Source organism: Protobothrops mucrosquamatus, unplaced genomic scaffold (assembly GCF_001527695.2).
Source record: "Protobothrops mucrosquamatus isolate PMUCROS unplaced genomic scaffold, P.Mucros_1.0 scaffold_257, whole genome shotgun sequence".
NCBI classification, from domain to species: Eukaryota; Metazoa; Chordata; class Lepidosauria; order Squamata; family Viperidae; genus Protobothrops; species Protobothrops mucrosquamatus.
The window spans coordinates 3,357,852-3,377,676 of NW_015386333.1; the positions used below are offsets into that span (position 1 = coordinate 3,357,852).

General features: G+C 42.5%; 1 protein-coding gene across 1 annotated transcript in view; it reads right to left on the reverse strand.

The window, feature by feature from the left end:
- Positions 1–19,825, reverse strand: part of TANC2 (tetratricopeptide repeat, ankyrin repeat and coiled-coil containing 2) — a 525,040-nt gene that overhangs the window by 69,955 nt on the left and 435,260 nt on the right. Inside the window, exons 10-12 of the mRNA XM_015831510.1 lie at positions 9,126–9,259; positions 5,145–5,376; positions 4,873–5,039 (exon numbers count right to left, since the gene is read on the reverse strand). Coding sequence (XP_015686996.1) covers positions 4,873–5,039; positions 5,145–5,376; positions 9,126–9,259 — 533 coding nt within the window. The remainder of the gene's footprint in view (positions 1–4,872; positions 5,040–5,144; positions 5,377–9,125; positions 9,260–19,825) is intronic.

Below are 19,825 nucleotides of genomic sequence, written 5' to 3' on the forward strand. Positions count from 1 at the left end.
AGTATTCCAAGTGTGGCCTTACCAAGGCATTGTAAAGTGGTATTAACACTTCACGTGATCTTGATTCTATCCCTCTGTTAATGCAGCCTAGCACTGTGTTGGCCTTTTTGGCAGCTGCAGCACACTGCTGGCTCATATTTAAGTGATTGTCCACTAGGACTCCGAGGTCCCTCTCACAGTTACTACTATTGAGCAAGGTACCTCCTATACTATACCTGGGGATTTGGGTTTTCTTGCCTAAATGTAGAACCTTGCTTTTTTCACCATTGAATTTCATTTTGTTAGATAGTGCCCAGTGTTCAAGTCTGTCCAGATCCTTCTGTATCTTAAGCCTGTCTTCTGGAGTGTTGGCTATTCCTGCCAGCTTGGTGTCATCTGCAAATTTGATGAGTTCCCCATCTATCTCCTCGTCCAAATCGTTGATGAAGATGTTGAAGAGCACTGGGCCCAGAACAGAGCCCTAGGGCACCCCACTACACACTTCCCTCCATGTAGATGCGGTTCCATTGAGGACCACTCGCTGAGTATGGCCGGTTAGCCAGCTAGTACGGCCGGTCAGCCAGCTAGTATATAGACAATTTGCTGATTATTGCTTTATGGGTATTTTCCCACAGTAAATCCATCATTATCCCTATGGTTTTTCCTTTAAAGGTCCTAACAATCCTCAAGATCTATCCTGTGTTCCATCAATTCCTACTTGTTCCAATATCTCCTTCAAGCCATCACTATCAGTCTGTATCTCCAAGACTCACAGTTTTGATGAAGAAGAATTGGAATATGAAGTGGACTGCATTTTGAACTCCTGCTACTATCACAGATGACTCCATTACTTGATTGACTGTATAAGTAATTCAGATCATTTCTGGGAAGATGCAAATCAGATCCACATAGTGCTTGGTCCAGCAGTTTTACTGCTATTACCAGCAGAATGCCAAGCCTCCAGTTACTGGAGATGGGAGTCATGGATGGGTGAGGACTCAGATTCCCCAGAGTCAAAGCCAGAGTTTGAGGGCCCTGGTTCATCAAGTTGCCAACATCAGGAATTGTCAGATATCATTCATCTGAGGCTGATTCAACAGAAGGTCAGTAGCAGCAAATATGGAAAGAGGAAAAGTTCAAATATGCAATGACATGTCCAGAAAGCCCAGAAAATATGTTCTGCTCAGCATCTTCAGCAGTAAATAAAAAGTGTCAGCTGAGCTATACCTGCATCGTGCTGTATAAGAGAAGCCATCAATAGCTGACCCTTCATTGGGAATAACTTGTTCATCTTGGATCTGTGTTCCTGCTTTGCTTCTTGACTCTCAGCACTTTGACTGACCGACTAATGTTTTTGGTGTTAGACTCTTAGGCTGTAGACTATTTGTTTCTCTGAGCCCTTTGACTGAACTCTAAATTGCTCAACTGTCAATCAAAATCTGGCTTTCTTCTATCTTTTCTGTGATATGTGAATCTACACCACTAGCTCTCTATTTATCTTTGACTGCATAGCTACTTAACAAACCATTTGTAAATAGAGCAAGTGTTTTTGTGCTCAGCCTAAAAGAGGACAATATTAACTACATATTTAGTAGTGGGTTTCAAATTATAATATCTTTAACCTAGCCCTTGCCAGTAAATGACAACAGAACAGTGTTAAGATGTTGGACCAGGAGCAGGAAAACACAGGTTCAAGGGCACAGAACTTGAAGTGCAACTATGGACTAATCTCTTTTACAGTCCATTTTATCTTCTAGAAAAAAGTGTGAGATAGATTATATGTATATCACTTTCAGCTTCTGGAGAAAAGATGTATATACATCCAACAAATAAATATTATAGCTTTTCACGATATTGGGAATTGAATGAGAAGACTAATAATATGTTCAAAAAAGACTTTGTCTTTTTCTAAAAAAACCCGAATATGTTTACACTGCATCAAACAGAATAATTTCAAGAGCAATTTATAATGAAACACAAGAAGATCAGAAATCCAACTATATGGACCCAGTAGAATGTTATGGATTGCAGAGAAACATTTCCTCCCAAGTATTATAATAGTTATTTTTCACAAAAAGGTCACATTTTAGCTTTGGATCTCATATGAATCTATAAATGATCACATTAGATTTACATTTCAACCAATGATAGCAGATGTCTACCTTCTGACTTTTTCTAAGGTATCAACAAACAAATTAGACATAATATGTTTTTTATGGTCAGGATTTTAGAATAGAATAAAGCTGGAAGGGACCTTCGAGGTCTTCTAGTCCAGCCTCCCTGCTCAAGCAGGAGAACCTATACCATCTCAGACAGGTGATTGTCTAGTCTGTTCTTAAAAATCTCCAGTGATGGGGCGCCCATGATTTCTGGAGGCAAGCTGTTCCGCTGGTTGATTGTCCTCATTGTCAGGAAGTTTCTCCTTAATTCCAGGTTGCTTCTCTCTTTGATCAGTTTCCAACCATTGTTTCCCATCCTTCCCTCTGGTGCTCTGATGAACAACGTGACCCCCTCTTCCTTGTGGCAGCCCCTCAGATCCTGGAATGCTGCTATCATGTGTCTCCTATTTCTTCTTTTCTTTAGCCAAACACAAGTCCTGCAGCCGTTCTTTGTATGTTTTAGTCTCCAGGTCTTGGATCATCTTAGTTGCTCTTCTCTGAATTTTTTCCAAACTCTCAACATCTTTTTTGTGATATGGTGACCAAAATTGGCTGCAGTATTCCAGGTTTGGTCTTATTAGGGTTTTATAAAGTGGTACTAATACTTCGCGTGATCTTGATTCTATGCCTCTGTTTATACAGGATTATATTAGCTTTTTTGGCTACTGCTGTACACTGCTGGCTCATGGTCAAGTGATCGTCCACTAGGACTCCAAGGTCCCTCTCATAGTTACTGTTTTTAAGCCACGTCTCGCCCAAACTGTACTTTTAGCTTTGATTTTTTCCTGCCTAAATGTAAAACTTTGCTTTTCTCCATACTGAAACTAACTTTGTTGGATAATGCCCATTGTTCAAGTTTGCCTAGATCTTTTTGGATCCTGAGCTTCTCTTCTGGGGTATTGGCTACTCCTGTCAGTTTGGAGTCATCTACAAATCTGATGAGTTCCCCTTCAATTCCCTCATCTAAGTCATTTATGAAGATATTGAAGAGTACTGGGCCTAAGACGGAGCCTTGTGGTACCCCACTGCTTACTTCTCTCCATGTGGATGTAGTGCCATTGAGGACTACTCACTGAATACGGTTTGTCAGCCAGCTACAGATCCATCTGGTGGTGATGTTGTCTATTCCACCGTTTTCTAGCTTACCAAGGAGTAGGTTGTGGTCTACCTTACTGAAATCTAAGTATACTACGTCCACAGCATTTCACTGGTGTACTAGTTTAGTCACTTTATCAAAGAATGAAATAAGATTGGTTTGGCATGATCTGTGTTTACCAAACCCGTGCTGACTACTGGTTATGATTTTGTATGCTTCTAGTTGTTCCCAGATCTGTTTTTTGATTATCTTTTCTAGAATCTTCCCAGGTATTGATGTTAAACTGATTGGTCTGTAGTTTCCTGTCCGTTTTTCTTCCTTTCTTGAAGATGGGAACCACATCAGCCCTTTCCCCATCCTCAAGTACTTCCCCGGTGCTCCAGGATTTATGAAAGATGTGGTGCAATGGTTCTGAGATCTGCTAGCTCTTTCAGAACTCTGGGAGTTAGGTCCCAGTGATTTATATTCGTCAAGGTATGATAGGTGCTCTCTTACCATTTTCTTGCCTATTTTAATTTTTGTTTCTAGTATGTCTTTTGCCATGGTTTTTTTTTGGGTATGTTGGGCTATAGTTGCTTTTTGTGTGAAGACTGATGCAAAGTATGAGTTAAACAGCCTTGCTTTCTCCCTGTTGCCTATTATTTCCTTGCCATCTTCTCTCTTTAGTGGGCCTACAGTTTCCTTGACTTTTTTCTTGTTGTTAATATATTGGAAGAAACTTTTTTTATTGTCCTTTGTTCGTTCTGAACCTTTGCTTTCCTGATTTCATCTTTGCATGTTCTGGCTGTCTGCTGATAATCGGTCTTAGTTATATGCCCCTTTTCCATTTTTTGTATTAATCCTTTTTGTCTTTCAGTTTGTCAGAGAGATCTTTGTGCAGCCATGCTGGTTTCTTCTTGAATTTCTTGTTTTTCTTTCTCAATGGTATCATGTTGGTCTGGGCTTTTATGATTGCATTTTTCAGGGTTTCCCATGCTTCTTGGGTTGTTTTCCCCTTTAGGATTTTCATCCATGGGATCTTTCCTAGGTTCTCCCTGAGTTTGTTAAAGTCAGCTCTTTTGAAATTTAAGACACTGGTTGGATTGTTTTCTATTGCTAGTGTTTGCATTATATTAAATTCCAGTATGACGTAGTCACTTTCACCCAAGATTCAGGCAATTTCAATTCCCTCTATCACTTCTTCTCTATTTGTAAGGAATAAGTCCAGGATAGCTTTAAGTCTAGTTCCCTCCTCCACCTTTTGGGTGACAAAATTGTTGGCTAGGTTGGTTAGGAATCTATTTGATCTCCCGCTCACTGCAGAGTTTGACTCCCAGTTGATATCTGGATAGTTGAAGTCTCCCATTACTACTGTAGTATGCTTCCTACATATGTTTGTTAACTGGTTAGCAAAGAGTTCAACTATTTCTTCTGATTTGTTGGATGGCCTGTAATATACACCTATGGCAATGTCATTTTTTTTCTCTTTTATACTAACCCATATACATAATTTACATAAAGGATCATAATGTTATTTTTATATTTTACATACCTCCTGACCCAGGCACATATTTATCATGGAAATGGGCATAAATTCTCCCCCTCCACAAATAGATACTCATCACATTAATGATCATATATGGCATAGCTTATATCTACCTGTAGACTTGTTCTAACTGTTACAATTAGCTTCAGCCAGGATGGAAACTTTCCAATGGTTTTGCTGAGAAATGACACAATTGTATCCCCATAGTCTGGTTTGTGAAATTCTGCTTCATTTAAGCCATCAATCAATATGATGAAATCTTCATTTGGGATCTTCCGTTCTACAGTTTGTGAGAGAGAGGTAGAAAAATATATGCAAAACTATATTAGATTATATGTTTTAAACAATCATGTAATCATTTATAGTTATGGAATTAAATTCCTACCTTTATGAAGGCTTTCCAAGGGTTCTAGGACTCCCCTCCGAAAAGATGCAAGAGGATCTTGAACACAGGATCGCAAGCTAAGCATGCTTTGCAGATGTGGTTCACGCAACAGTTGCTCTCTGTACGCAACAAACTGGGGAGAACGGCAGAGCAAGGCTGCTACATTGTGTACAAATTCTGGCACCAGACAGGTGTAGGCATTATCAGCTTGGCAATAATGATATGCAACAACCTAGAAAAAGGGAAGCAAACATCAACTTCTTAGTACATACATATTAAATAAAAACATTGTTTTGTTTCATTCAATCTAATAAGAGAGAGGTCTGCCCAATATCTGGAACCTAAGAGGATCTAAAAAAGAAATATTAAAGACCTAATGATTCTCATAAACTCTAGATTAGGATAATGGCTGTACCGCTTTGGTTTTTGGTTCTGTCTTCCATTCAGCTGTACTCTCTTTTATATATACTGTTTCTTTTATTTTTTTTATATAGTAACTCAATCAGTTTTGCTGTGGAGTCAGGTAAAATAATGGAAATAAAGAAATATAAAAATAAATAAAAAATACAATTGTCAAAACACAAACATTAATAAATCTAACATATTTGTTGGAAATAGTACTTGGTAAATGGTATAATAAACTGCAACACTCTGTTTTAGATTTCTAAAACTAAATGAATAAAATGTGCAAACATTTCAGGAGACACTAAGCTCCTTGGGGCCATTGTTGCCTCTGTCCCTAAAGAATAGATAAATAAACATTTGCCCCTAAGAGTCCTTCAAAAGGCTGTCACCAAATTTTAATATATAAGAGAAAAAAATAGAATTGTTTTAAAAAGTAAATTAACTATTTGTCTTATTCTGCTTTTATTGCATTCAAGTATTAATAACATTTTATTTTATTTTTAAAACAACCTGCAAATTATGATTTACTGCAACTGCATAAATTTAATATATTTCCTTTCCACAAATAGTATTTTTGTCATCTAATATAGAAATAGCTTGGTACTAGGGAACACATTTGTGACAGGTTAACTTACAGAAGGCTGTTAATAATCCACAATCCCTTTCCCTACAATACATACTGTTGCAACCACCCACTGACATGGTGGATATGGGTGTACATTTGTAGGAAATCACCACCCTATTTCATTCAGGAACTAATTCTTTTCTCATGCCTTACTCTGAAGAGAGAAAGCAGATGATCTGTGGGTTTTTTCCCCTCTTATTTCTTTCTCTTGTTTTTCTCTAATATCAGAGCTGCAAGGTATGTTATGCAATTTCCCAAGCAGAATGAAAGTAGCAATATAATAAGTTATAGGCAACTATTATGCTTGTTTGTTTATAGTTTATATTTCTTAACCACCCATCTCCCTCATAGAAGGCCTCTGGGCAATGAGAGGGGGCTCTGGGTGATGTACATAGGAAACAGATTATCATTAAAAGGTCAATGGGGAAAGGAAACAGGAAATTGGGTCCCTTTAAGCAGCAAGGCAACTGCACACACACATATAGAATATACAGTAGTAAGGGTATATAAAGCATACAAGAACAGCTCAGAATAATCATTAATATAAAGTTAAAAACAGAATCCTAATTGCACTTTGTTTTGCATTTTTTTCAGATGACTAATTCAGTATTCTAAGATTGAGATGGCTGGTTCTCATCTAGCAAAAGTCAGCCAGGTTTCCTTCCTCCCATGATGGAAGAAGAAAAGACAAAATGGAGCTTTCCCCTTTCCCTATTAAAAGTTCATAGGGAAACTTTTCTGCTCCTGATTGGTTGCTTGGAAATTATTTTTTCCTGGCTTTGCTGGACTCTCCCATTATCTAGATCCATTTACAAATGGTTAATTGTAATCAAAGATAAAGAGAGACCTGCCTATGCAGGCTCATATATTCTAGAAAAGATAGAAGGAGATAGAACTTCTTGGACTGGGCTTCTTTCAATCAATTCAGTACTGCAAGATTTGGATAAAGCGGTTTCTTTTTGAAGTAATTTAATTTAATTTAATTTAATACATTGACTTATATGCCGCCCTTCTCCCCACGGGACTCAGTGCGGCTCACAGCATATTAAAACAACATAGCACATTTCCCCAATAAAAGCCAATTAAAACCAAATATTTGTAGCTGTGTCTCTTATTAAAAATCATTAAAAATTATCCCTATTTAAAATTCACCCTAGGTCAGTCCCGCTTGCTGAAAAAGCCATGTCTTGAGGGCGCGGCGGAAGGTTAGGAGATCCGGAATCGTCCGGNAAAAGGGCGCAACTGGTAAATCAGGCGAACCTGATAAAACGCCCCCCTGGTCACGGCCGACAAATGATCTTCCAGTGTCAGCCGTGGATCCAGGAGGACACCCAAGTTGCGCGCCCTCTCTGAGGGGGCCAAAGTTTCGCCCCCTATAGACAGCGATGGAATCAGCTGACTATGCCGGGGCGCCGGCAACCACAGCCACAGTAAGAAAAAGTACAACCACAGTAAGAAAAAGTACGGCTCCAATACTTTTTCTAATTGATCCGTTATTAAGGTGAAAGACTTCAAGCAGTATGGTGCATGCAGTACCCGAAAATATTTCCCAGAAAATAAAACTTGATCTTATATATTTTTTTTGCCTCCAAAAGAGATGGTAGGTCTTATTTTGGGGAAATGTGTTATTTTTTTCCTGACACCTGCCTAGTGGCAGTGGCATCAACAGCCCCGTCTAGCAGGAACCCACATGGTTACTGGCCCACTTCTGCGGCCACTTGTGGCAGGAGGCCATGTGGCCCACCGCATTGTGCCGCCACAAGGTGAGGCAGGTGGGAAAAGGGGTGGAGCTGCCCCAAGCGCCCCATAGGCACCCAAACACTTTTCGCCTGGATGGAGAAATGACAGAGACCAAAAGCTTCGTCTGCTTGCAAATGGAGCACTTGGAGACAGAGAAAATTGCTTGGTTTCTAAGTGCCCCATTCACAAGCAGACGAAGCTTCCAGTCTCCCTCCGGGCGGAAAGTGTACGACGCATCTGGATCGCCTGCCTCCCCTCCCCACCTCTGCCTCCCTGCTTGGACTTACCTGCACTGCGCCATGGGGCCAGCGGGCTCCGGCTACTGTCAGACACCATCAGCCCCTGTGTGTTCACTGTGCTGGCCATGCCCACTGTGTGTTCACTTGTGCTGGCCATGCCCACCCCGGGCTTATTTTTGGGGTAAGGCTAGGGCTTATTTTCAGGGTGGGTTTTATTTTCAGGAAAACGCAGTAAGCAATTGAGCATTTGTTCACTGATGGCTGCCTCCAAACACTCAAAGTGCACCCTACTGATCTTCTTTATTCTGAATGAATACAGACTGAAAAGTGCTAAGCGTTTCTTCTATAAATATACAATATTGGTTCTGAAAGGCAGTAGTTCAGTTTTTAGGTAATCTAGGGAAATGATCTCTGATTTTAACTGAATGTGTCTGGTATGAAACAACTGAGCAAAGCACCACCTCTGATTTGATAGAAGAAAGGCAGTGAAGACAAAGTGACAAAAATGGTTAAATCATGGGGATAATTTTCCTTCTGCTGAGAGTGGGGAATACCAGCTTTCTTCCAGCAAAAAACTTTATAATGGCTTAATTTCTTTCCTGCTATTAAAGACCCATTTTGAGTAGTTATAAGGATTATGACATATATATTTAACAATATCTGGCTTTAGATAGGGGAAAGAATTTGTGTGTATGTATGTGAGTATACGTGCATTTGTGTGAGGAATCTAAATATGAAGAAATTGTGCATGTGTCCATGCATGTGAAAAGATTATTGCTGGTGGCTATGTATGTATATATTAATATATATCCTTTCAAAGGCCTTGTCTGGCATCTGTTTTGCTCTTCCATAATTGTTTAAAAAATATTAGCAACTTCCCTTATCACATTTGGTGCCATGAAGACAGATTCAGATTTTGGTTCTTGAATACAGAATGAAAAGAAAACATTTAATGGAATAACCATTTTATACCTGAGCAGCAAGTCTTCGCATAGCTTCTTCTTGGCGTCTGCGCATTTCTGGAGTTCCAGGACAACTCCCACTGGTAATGGAGGGGTGAGCAGAGGGTTGCTGGGTAAGGGGAAGTTCTCGATTTGCATCAACATCTGCAATATAGATGAATAGGCATAGATTAGAGCTTATCTGGTCTCTTAAGGATACAGGCTGAATGGCATGCTTGTGACTAAATTCAATGAAGGATTGTAGGGCAGAAAATCTCAAATTTATTTAACATATATGGATAGAAATATGAGCTAGCATAAGGAATCATGTGAGTTTTTAAAAAGAGATTGGACAGACATTTTTTTCGGAATAGTACAGGGTCCCCTACACCTGCTTGAGCAGTGACTTTGACTAGAAGACCAAGGTACCTTCCAACTCTGTTATTTTATAATTCTGAATTGTGAAAAAAGAATTTGCTCTGGATTCTTCTTCCATAACATATTTAAAAAGATTAGTCTCTGAAAGGACATATAGCATTTAATTACTCTGAATGTTTTTTTTAATTCTATTTTGTAAATTTTTATCTTAGACAGCAAGAGAAAAACAAATTATATTAACAAACTTAAAAATTACACTTCAAAATAAAAGTCTATTTAAAGTAATACAAAGAAAAAACAAATTATCCTGATACAATCCAAATCAAGAAGCAAATGTAGCAACATAGGAGATGGATGATGCAAATCAAAATACTGTTACATAATAAAATCAGGAGAGACTACCATGCTGACCCAGCCTGCTATAAATAAAATAATACTTCTCCCTTATTATCTGAATGGTAATGGTGTCCATAATTTTCTATAAATATTACCGAACTATTTTATAAAATTATAGATTAAATAAACCAAAGTGATATCCATCCAGCCATCCAGCTAGTTATCTAGCTATCTAATTTATATGGCCGCTCATATAACAGAAAATAAATTAATAATAATAATAATAATAATAATAATAATAATAATAATAATAATAATAATAATAATAATAATAATAATAATAATAATAATAATAATGTTGTTGTTGTTGTTGTAAGGGACCTTGGAAGTCTTCTAGTCCAAACTGATTCTGAACAATGTACAACAGTCCAATAAATCAATAAATATATAAAACAATCATTAAAACTATACAGGTAAAACTAAAACAAAAAAAGAGAGAAAAATAGAGGGGTGTTAAAAATAAAGGAGCCATCTCACAAGCTCATCCGATCCCCTGGTATTCCCAAGCCTGCTGACATAACCAGGCTTTTAGGGACCTTCAAAATTCAGAAATGCTGAGGCAGGCTCTTCTGCTGTGATGCCTGCATTATGGAATCTTCTATCTCCAGAAAAGAGGTCTGCCTAGGGCCCACCAAATGTAGCTCCTTAGATGATGGAACCTGTAACATGCCCATTCTGTTAAATTTAGTGGGACAGGTAGATAAAATCAGGAAGCTGTCCCTCAAATAACCTGGTCCTATGCCATGTACAGCTATAAAGCACCTTGAACCAAACCAGAAACAGATTGGTAATTAATGTAATTTGCATAGCAGAGGTATAATACAGTATGTATACTATTAGAAACACACATAACAGCTTGCGCAGCTGCATTTTATATCAGATGTAATTTCCAGATACTCTTGAAGGGCAGCTCCATGTAGAGCACACTGCAATAGTTCAATCAGAAAGTAATTCTGAGTGACTGTGAATAGGGCCCTTGATCCTTGAATGGGGGTAACTGGCCAGCAATATGAAGTTGTGCAAAGGCCCTCCCAGACATGGCTGCCATCTGCTCCTTATCATGAGTCCAGGAGCATCCCAGATTGCACCCAGGGACTGTTTGGGGGAGCACAACCCCTTCCGGCACCAGAGATTGTATAATCCTGAAACCAGAAAGCTCCAAAACTCAAAGCTACTCAGTTTTGCCAGGATTCTGTCAGATGCAAGTAACCAGGAACAGGAGTTGAGTTCAAAGCACTAAAAATTTATTGCTACCTATACACAAGAATCTGATCAACTAATGATCAAGTCAATTTGGCACTAGATAAGAGTTAAAAGAATTCCCTGGGGTGGGGATGGGGAACTAAACTTAGGACGGTGCTATGTAAGGATTTCAAACTGAAGATGCATTTGATTCACCTTCGAGCTCTGCCTGCTCATCTTTTACATCACTCCCCCATCCAACCTGTCCCCTTCCCTCTTTCGTGGCTCTTTTTCAAAGTTTATAACATTTTATACAAAAGCAAATAATAGGACACAGTGGGAATGGAAAAAGGGGAAAAAAGTGAGGAGGAGAGGGGGAAAGGAAAAGAAAAGGCATTGCCTTCCGACTCCCTCTGTTGCAGTAGAATAGGGCATTAACATTGAACCTCAGCTTTTTACTTTTCCATAATAGTATAAACTAGCCATTTCTATAACAGCAAATCAATCTAATCAGTAAAACCCAAAATCAAAGCTTCATTTTTTTCCACTTCAAGCACAAAGTCCAGAAGTGGTCTCCAAGTAGAAACAAAAGTACTTATATTCTTTTCTTTAATCAAAACAGTCAAGTTAGCCATCTTTGCCAACTCCATCAGCTTCTATAGCCATTTGTCCATAGTGAGAATCAAAATGTCCTTCCATTTTTGTGCATACAGTAGTCTTGCTGCCGTCAACATATATAAGATCAAAGTTCCAACTTTTTTCCCCAAGTCTTTTTCCATTAAGCCCAAAAGAAAAGTTTCTGGTTTCATCTGTATCTTTACTTTAAGGGTTTTCTGTATTAAGATATGAATCCCATTCCAATATTTCTTTGCTTTATCACATGTCCACCATAAATGATAAAAGATCACTTTTTTACATTTACATTTCCAGCATTCATCTGAAATACCTTTATAGATTCTGGATAATTTATCTGGTGTTAAATACAAGCAATACATCATCTTATACAAATTTTCTTTTAAATTATAGTTTAGTGTGAATTTTAAACCATTCATCCACATGTTCTCCCATTGTTCAAGCATCACATTATATCCAAAGTTCCTTGCCCACTGAATCATACAATGTTTTACATGTTCACTTTCCAAATTCAGTTTCAGTAACATTTTATAAACCTTAGTAATAATATGTTCATCATAAGATTACATAAGAAATATATAAGATTTCCAATTCATTTTTAACAAAATCAAATCCATAACTCTTTTTATCTAGTTTGAATCTCTTTCAGTTGCTGATACGTAAATCAATGACAAATATAATCCTCTGATTCTAATTCTTCCCTCGACTTAAGGGTAAGGTCACCAGAGTTGAAAAGTATTATTTTACCATAAGTCCACCAGTCTGGTTTTCTAAAAAAAGCTTCCTGGGGGGGACACCAAAAGAGGCAACTTTGTGAAAAACCTTGTTTTATATTTGTTCCAAACTCTTAGTATGGGAGGTCCAGCAAAATAGTTGTTAAAATCATCGTTAATTTTAACTTTGTCATACCATAGATAACCATGCCATCTAAAGCTTAATTCATAACCTTCTAAATTCAGTAGCCTCTTGTTCTGGAGGTTCACCCACTTTTTTAGCCAGGCCAGACAGCATGCATCAAAGTATAATTTAAAAGAGTGAGAAGGGGGAGAAAGCAGGGATAGTTTTTGTGTGTGAGTGTGAGAGATTGAGCCAGCAGGGAAGCGAAAGTGTGGGGAACGGGGGGGGGGCATTGCAAACAGAGTAAGCAAATTTACAAAAAGGAGATCTCTCTCTCTCTCTCTCTCTCTCTCTCTCTCTCACACACACACACAAACCCTTCCTGCTTTCTCCTCCTTCTTGCCCTTTCTCTCCAGCTGCCACAGAGGCTCACATGTTGCTAGCCGCCGGCAGTTCCAGGCTGTGGCTTTGCGTCCGGTGTATGGTGTTCCCCTCTCTGGCCCTACCACATGGCAGAGAGAGTGCTCAGCTTGTGCCATCGTGCGCTCCCATCTCCCTGCCTTTCATCCCACAGGCCAGGCGGCAGGAGGGCTGGCCCCCCTCTTTCAATCCCCCTCCAGGGCAGCCCCTCTTTTGATCCCCCTCCAGGGCAGCCCTCCAGGGCGCCCTGATCATGTTCTGGATGGCTGTCATGAAGTTTAGGGTTAGGGTTTAGATCAGTGCTGCCCCTGCCACCAGCGCCTCCATGGCCCGCTCATCTGCCCAGCCTCACAGCCTGCGAGTGCTTCTCTTTCCCTGCCCCTATGTGGGAAAGCCATGAGCAGCAAAGAGAAGCAAGATGACAAGACTAGATGCCAGGCAGTTTGCAGAAGGCCAGCCGGAAGGTGAGGCTGTTTGAGGGGGGGTCGGGTTAGTTGCGATTCTCAGAAAAGTGAGAGGCCCAAAAGAAATATATGGAATTATCTGCAAAGGACTTCTGAGGAGATGGCTTGGAGCTGTGTACTGCATTGGGAAGGTGATGTGCGGGCAGGCGAGAGAGCAAACTTGCAAATTGGCTTTGTGGTCTATTCTTGCCGCCTCCCCTCCCTAAAATCCAGCCGATAATAGATCTCATTGGATTGAATGGGAAGTTAAGAGGAATTGGTGTGAGTTGAAATTAAAAGGCCGAGTCAACTGCCCCCCCCCCAATTATTTTGTCGGAGACGTGGAAAGTGTTTCTCGCTTCTACTTCCTCTCATCTGCTCTTTTATAATTTAATCCAGCCTTACCCAAACTAATGTCTTTTGGGTGTCAAGGACCATAGTTCCCATCATCCTGTGGCTATGCTGGTAGAAATGCAATGCCTTATTTTCTCTGCAGTATCCGCCTAGGACACGGGTCGGCAACCCACGGCTCCGGAGCCACATGCGGCTCTTTCAGCCGTCTCCTGCGGCTCCCAGCCATGTGCAGTGCCCCCCCAAAATGGGACTAAAAAAGTTAAACCAATCAATTCAAACTTCTCACGAAAGAAGTTTGAATTGATTGGTTCAACTTCTTTGGTTTGTGGTACGCCGTCCGCCTGTCAAGCCCTGTCGGCTCGACATAGACGGGGGGGGAGAGGAAAGACAGCTCAGAAGGGAGGCAGCCCCGCAGCCAGAAGCTGGAGGTCTGAGCGGAGCGGCATGGAAGACCTACCGGTTGGTGTGGGAGGCTCCAGCATTGCCGGTGAGCAACGCCTGCCGTCTGCGGCCCGGTTCCACACCCCGACGACCAGCTGGACCAGCTTTCACTGCTCCAGCCTGGGGACGCCAGCGGCATAGGAGGCGGTTTGGCAGCGCTGCCATGTGTGGGGTGTCCTTGCAGTGGACAACTCAGGCCCGGATATTTCCCACGGCTCGTGGCTCAGGACTAGAGACACCGGTGGCGCATGGCTCGGACTGTCGGCGTTGCTATGGGACCTCCCCCTGCATTGCCAGCTAATGCGGCGTGCTTCCAGCGGCGAAAAAGGGGCCTGAGCGGCGGCAGAACAAAAGATACTGGGCAGCACAAACTTAGCACGGTCTTGATAAGCAACAAGCCAATGCACTGCGTCCCTCCTGCCACCGCTCAGTTTGTGCTGCCCAGCTGCTGCCGCTCAGTTTGTGCTACCCAGCGTCTGCCTGCCTGCCTGCTTGCAGGCCTCCGTGCTCCTTCCCCGAAACGTATAATTGCTCAGAGCCCCTGCCCCAAAAGGTGCTGCTTCCCTGGCAGGAGCCGAGTTTGCAAGCCTCAACGGCAAGCCAGGAGTACCGAAGGTCCAGAGGGTTCCCTCCTGCTGTGGAGCTGCAGTGCCCGGGCTGACGGGGGAGGGGATGGGGGTACCCGGGGCCTAAAAAGTCCTCCGGGACAGGCTCAGGGCTGGCCCTCTTTTTCTGGCCGCAGGAGAAGGGAAGGCGCAGGATCTCCACCCAGGCAGGCGGGCAAGCGAAACCCAGAAACCTTTCGCGTTCATTTGCAAAGAGAAGCACGCCGCATTAGCTGGCACCGCAGAGGGTGGTCCCACGGCAACGCCGACAGTCCGGGCCGTGTGCCACTGGCATCTTCTCTTTGCAAATGAACGCAAAAGGTTTCGGGGTTTCACTCGTCCGCCCGGGCGGAGACCAGAGTTGCCGGCTCTAACATCCTACTATCGTTGGCTGCAATCCTATCCACCTGTTTTGCCCAACCGATCGCAAGCCAACCGCTGCCTGGTTGCTGGATTAATAGCTTGGGGGGCACGCCAAGCCCACTCAACTGCGTGATCCCAATGACCGAGCTGACTTCGCAGGAGCCTCCATTGGATTGGACCTTTCCTGTCCGATTGAGTTCAGTTTAGGCAGGGCCCTTCTTAGCGTGGGGTTCACATGTTAGTTAGTGGGGCTGACTCTAGTTCTCCGGCAAGGATGCCGCACTCCGGCCTTCTCCAAAGCACCATCCTCGGAGGAGTAGTCCAAGGCACCACTTTCACTTTCAGCCGGCTCCTTTGGCACGGCCCCAATTCTGCTCCGAGGAAACGCGGGTGGGGCGGAGCGGGGTGGCGCTGCCTATCTCAGTCATGTGGACGAAGAGCCGTGTAAACACCACCAGATGGCTCTGCAGTTGCCGCCGGCGGAGATGAGCAGGCTGTTGCTCCCGCGGTCGCTGTCCCGCCGCTATGGAAGATAGCCTGGTCCACACCTTTGGGGGCCTCAGCCTCCAGCAGCCCCGCCATGCCCAAGGCAGGCTCGCCGCTTCAGCAAAAGAGGGAGAGCGCAGGGCGGGGGGGAGAGCAGTCTTTTCCAAGGGGAGGAGAAGCCAGGACGGCAGAGCTGTCCATACCAGAGCTGGACTGGGGCAGGGCCGGTGCATGTGTCGCCTTAGGCTCCACTCTTTAATCAAGCCGTTATGTGTGTGCACGCATACGCACGTGCGTGTGCATGCGCACATTTTGTGGCTCCCAGGGTTTTTTTTTGTGAGGGAAACGGGTCCAAGTGGCTCTTTCACCGTTTCAGGTTGCTGACCCCTGGCCTAGGAGGCAGTAGGTATGAGATTTAGATGTATTTAAACATTTGTTTCTTCTGCTTAATTTATTAAATCAACATCTAATTCAAAATTAAATGTTTTGGAGAAATCCAGGGTGGTTTACAAGAAAACTCTCAAAGTCAGCTATTGTAAAGCATCACCAGCACTGCTTAAAACAATATTAAAAGTGTGTATTTTAAGAAAGAAAAATATTATAGTAATTTACTTAATGCTGTTTGACCATAAAATGTGTTTTTGTTCTACATATGCCTGGCTGAACAGTGTGTTTAGAGTTGCCTCTAAACGGGTGAGGGATGCACTGTTCATATTTTCCTTGGGAGAAAGTTCTATAATTGGGGTCCTGTCTCTAAGAAGGCTGGCCATTGTTCTATAAACTAAACCAGGGGGATCATCTGGTCTAAATGGATGGTAAATAAAGGTGATTAGGGGACTGGAGGCTAAAACATATGACAAATGTTTGTGGGAATTGGGTATGTCTAGCTTAGTGAAAAGGACTAGGGGTGGTAACATGAAGGGCAGTGTCCCAATATTTGACAGGCTGCCACGGAGAAGAAGGGGTCAACCTATTTTCCAAAGCATCAGAAGGCAATAATAGATGGAAACTAATCAAGAAGAAAAGCAGCCTAGAACTAAGAACTTGTGAAAAAACTAACCAGTGAAAAGGCTTGCCTTCAAAAGTTGTGGATGCTCCATCATTGGAGGCTTTTAAGAAGAGATTGGATATTCCATTGTCTGGAATGGTATAGATCCCTTTCCCTCAAAGGTCTGTTCTAACTCTGTTATTCTTTGAGAGAAGCGCTGCCAACCTCTCCCCCTCCCCTCGTCCCTTCCTGGGCACAGAGAGAGGGAGGGAGGGAGGGAAGGAAGGAGGAGAGGGAAACAGAAGGAAGGGAAGGAAGGAGATGGGAATGAAAAGGAGGGAGGGAGGGAGGGAGGGAGGGAGGAGATTCGAATGAGAGGGAGGGAGGGTCTGAGCGATGTCCTGCCTTAGCACTTGGCCACCACCAGCCTTGTTGGCCTTTCGCCTGGTGGTCTTCCATCCTATTGCTGAGGATGCTTTGATTACAAAGCCAGGTCTCCTCACATGGAGAGGGAGTGGCCTCCCTCTGACCCACACACTTTGCCCTCCTGCACCTACCATGAGCAACCTGGCCAAGGAGAGCAAGCACAGCAGCCTCAAGAAGGAGGTAAGCGCAGCTGGGCGCCTCCTCGGGGAAGTGCGGCTGGGCTAGGCAGGGCTGTGGGGTCCCAGTGATGTGGGAGCTCAAGGGCCAGGCTGGGCACTTGACCTCTGCTGCCCATGGCTCTGGGCAGTACGTGCCATCATCCAGGAGCCCCTGCACGGCCTGAGAGGGACGATGAGGCTCCTCCAGTGGACCAAGCACCAGTACTCGCCCCGGTCCCACACACCCCTCTGCCGGAGACCCTTGGATCTGCCCTAGTCCTGCCCAGGCACCCCTGATGTAAGTGACATTGAGCTGGCCATGCCCACCTAGTAGGCCATGCCCACCTAGTAGGCTGCACCCACCACAGCCACATGCACCCGGCCTCTTGAAGGCAATCACAATGCTGATGCGGCCCTCAATGAAATTGAATTTGATACCCCTGTGCTAAAGCCTCAGGCTCATTTAATTTCCTCATCAAATGTTATATATTATTTTTTGGGCCTTGCAGGAATATAAACAGATCATCAGCAAATGCTCTCAATTTATAAGATTCTTTCTTGATGCTTATACCCATTATTTTCTCATCTTGCCTTACATCTCTATTCAAAATTCAAAAACAGCAGAGTAGACAAGGGGCATCCTTGTTTCATGCCGTTTTGAATTTCACATGAGTTAGTCAAGTCGCCATTAATAATAATATTTGCTTGCTGTGACGTGTAAACACAGCTTTAACTCCTTGAATAAAGTTCTCTCTAATGTCTATTTCTTCCAACATTTTAAACATAAAAACCCAATTTAAATTGTCAAAGGCCTTCTCTGCATCTAAGAATATTAAAGCTGCCTGTTTCTCATTGTGGTATTGTAAATATTCTATAATGTTCAAAACAGTCCTCACATTATCTGTTAGCTGTCTTTTTGGCAGAAAGCCAGACTGCTCTTCATGTATATCCTAGAAAAGATAATCAAAAAACAGAACTGCGAATAACTAGAAGCAAAAAAAATTATAACTAGTAGCCAGCACGGATTTGTTAAAAACAGATCATGCCAAACCAATCTTTTTTTTTTTTTTTTTTTCAAATTTTTTTTTTTATTATTTTCAACATAAAAAAAAGAACACATCACAAGTACATCACAATTGAAACCCCACCCCCCACCCCCCACCCGGACTTCCCAAACCTAATCCCAGGATACTATTCATCTAAAAGTAACCTTATATTAATATCCCTAACTCCACAAAATGTAATTCTACATAAGTAGGTGAAATATATATATATGATATTTTTCTCTTTAAAAAAATAGATTTTTGGATTGGATATAAGGTGGTAAGATACGAATAAAACTTATAAAACAATCCATCTTCTCCATATTGATAAAAATTGTTCATTTGAGTGATCCTTCAAATAAGCCGAAATCTTTGCCATTTCAGCAAGATGCGAAACCTTCACTCTCCAGTCCTCTATTGTAGGTAAAGCTTATTTCATTTTTTGATAAAGTGACTAAACTAGTAGACCAGTGAAATGCTGTGGAGATAGTATATTTAGATTTCAGTAAGGCATTTGATAAAGTAGACCACAACCCACTCCTTGGTAAGCTAGAAAAAGGTGGAATAGACAACATCACCACTAGATGGTTCTGTAGCTGGCTGGCAAACTGTACTCAACGAGTAGTCCTCAATGGCACTACATCCACATGGAGAGAAGTAAGCAGGTTCCGTCTTAGGCCCAGTACTCTTCAATATCTTCATAAATGACTTAGATGAGGGAATTGAAGGGGAACTCATCAAATTTGCAGATGACACCAAACTGGCAGGAGTAGCCAACAACCCAGAGAGAAACTCAGGATCCAAAAAGATCTTGACAAACTTGAACAATGAGTCTTATTCAACAAAATGAACTTCAATGTGGAGAAAAGCAAAGTTTTACATTTAGGCAGGAAAAAATCAAAGGTACAAGTACAGATTAGGCGAGATCTGGCTTAAAAACAGTAACTATGAGAGGGACCTTGGAGTCCTAGTGGACAATCACTTGACTATGAACCAGCAGTGTGCAGCAGCAGCCAAAAAAGCTAATACAATCCTTGGTTGTATAAAAAGAAGCATAGAATCAAGATCACACGAAGTATTAGTACTGCTTTATAAAACCCTAGTAAGACCTGGAATACTGCAGCAAGCCAAACGATCCATGTGATGACAGGCAGACGGAAGATACCAACCGATGGGGAAAGGGGAGGACTATGACTGTAACCCCCGACCTCAGATCCCGGACTCCAGCACGAATGCATTGGGGAGGGGAACGGAGCAAGCCGAATGATCTGTGTGGTGGCAAGCAGACGGAAGATACCAGCAGAGGGAGAAAGGGGAGGATCGCGATTGCAACCCCCGACCTCCGTATCTGTGATGACAGCTACATCGGGCCTGGACTACGGGGGGGGGGGACAAGAAAGGAAAAAGCCGCACCATCGGGAAAGAGACGGGGAAAGTGAATAAGGGGAGTGCTGAGAGGCAGATGACTGACTGGGAAGGGGAAAGGGAAAGGATCGCAACCCCCGATCATTGCACTTGCAATGATAATTACATCGGAACAAAAAAGGGGGGAGATAAGAAAATAGGAGGCTGTACCAT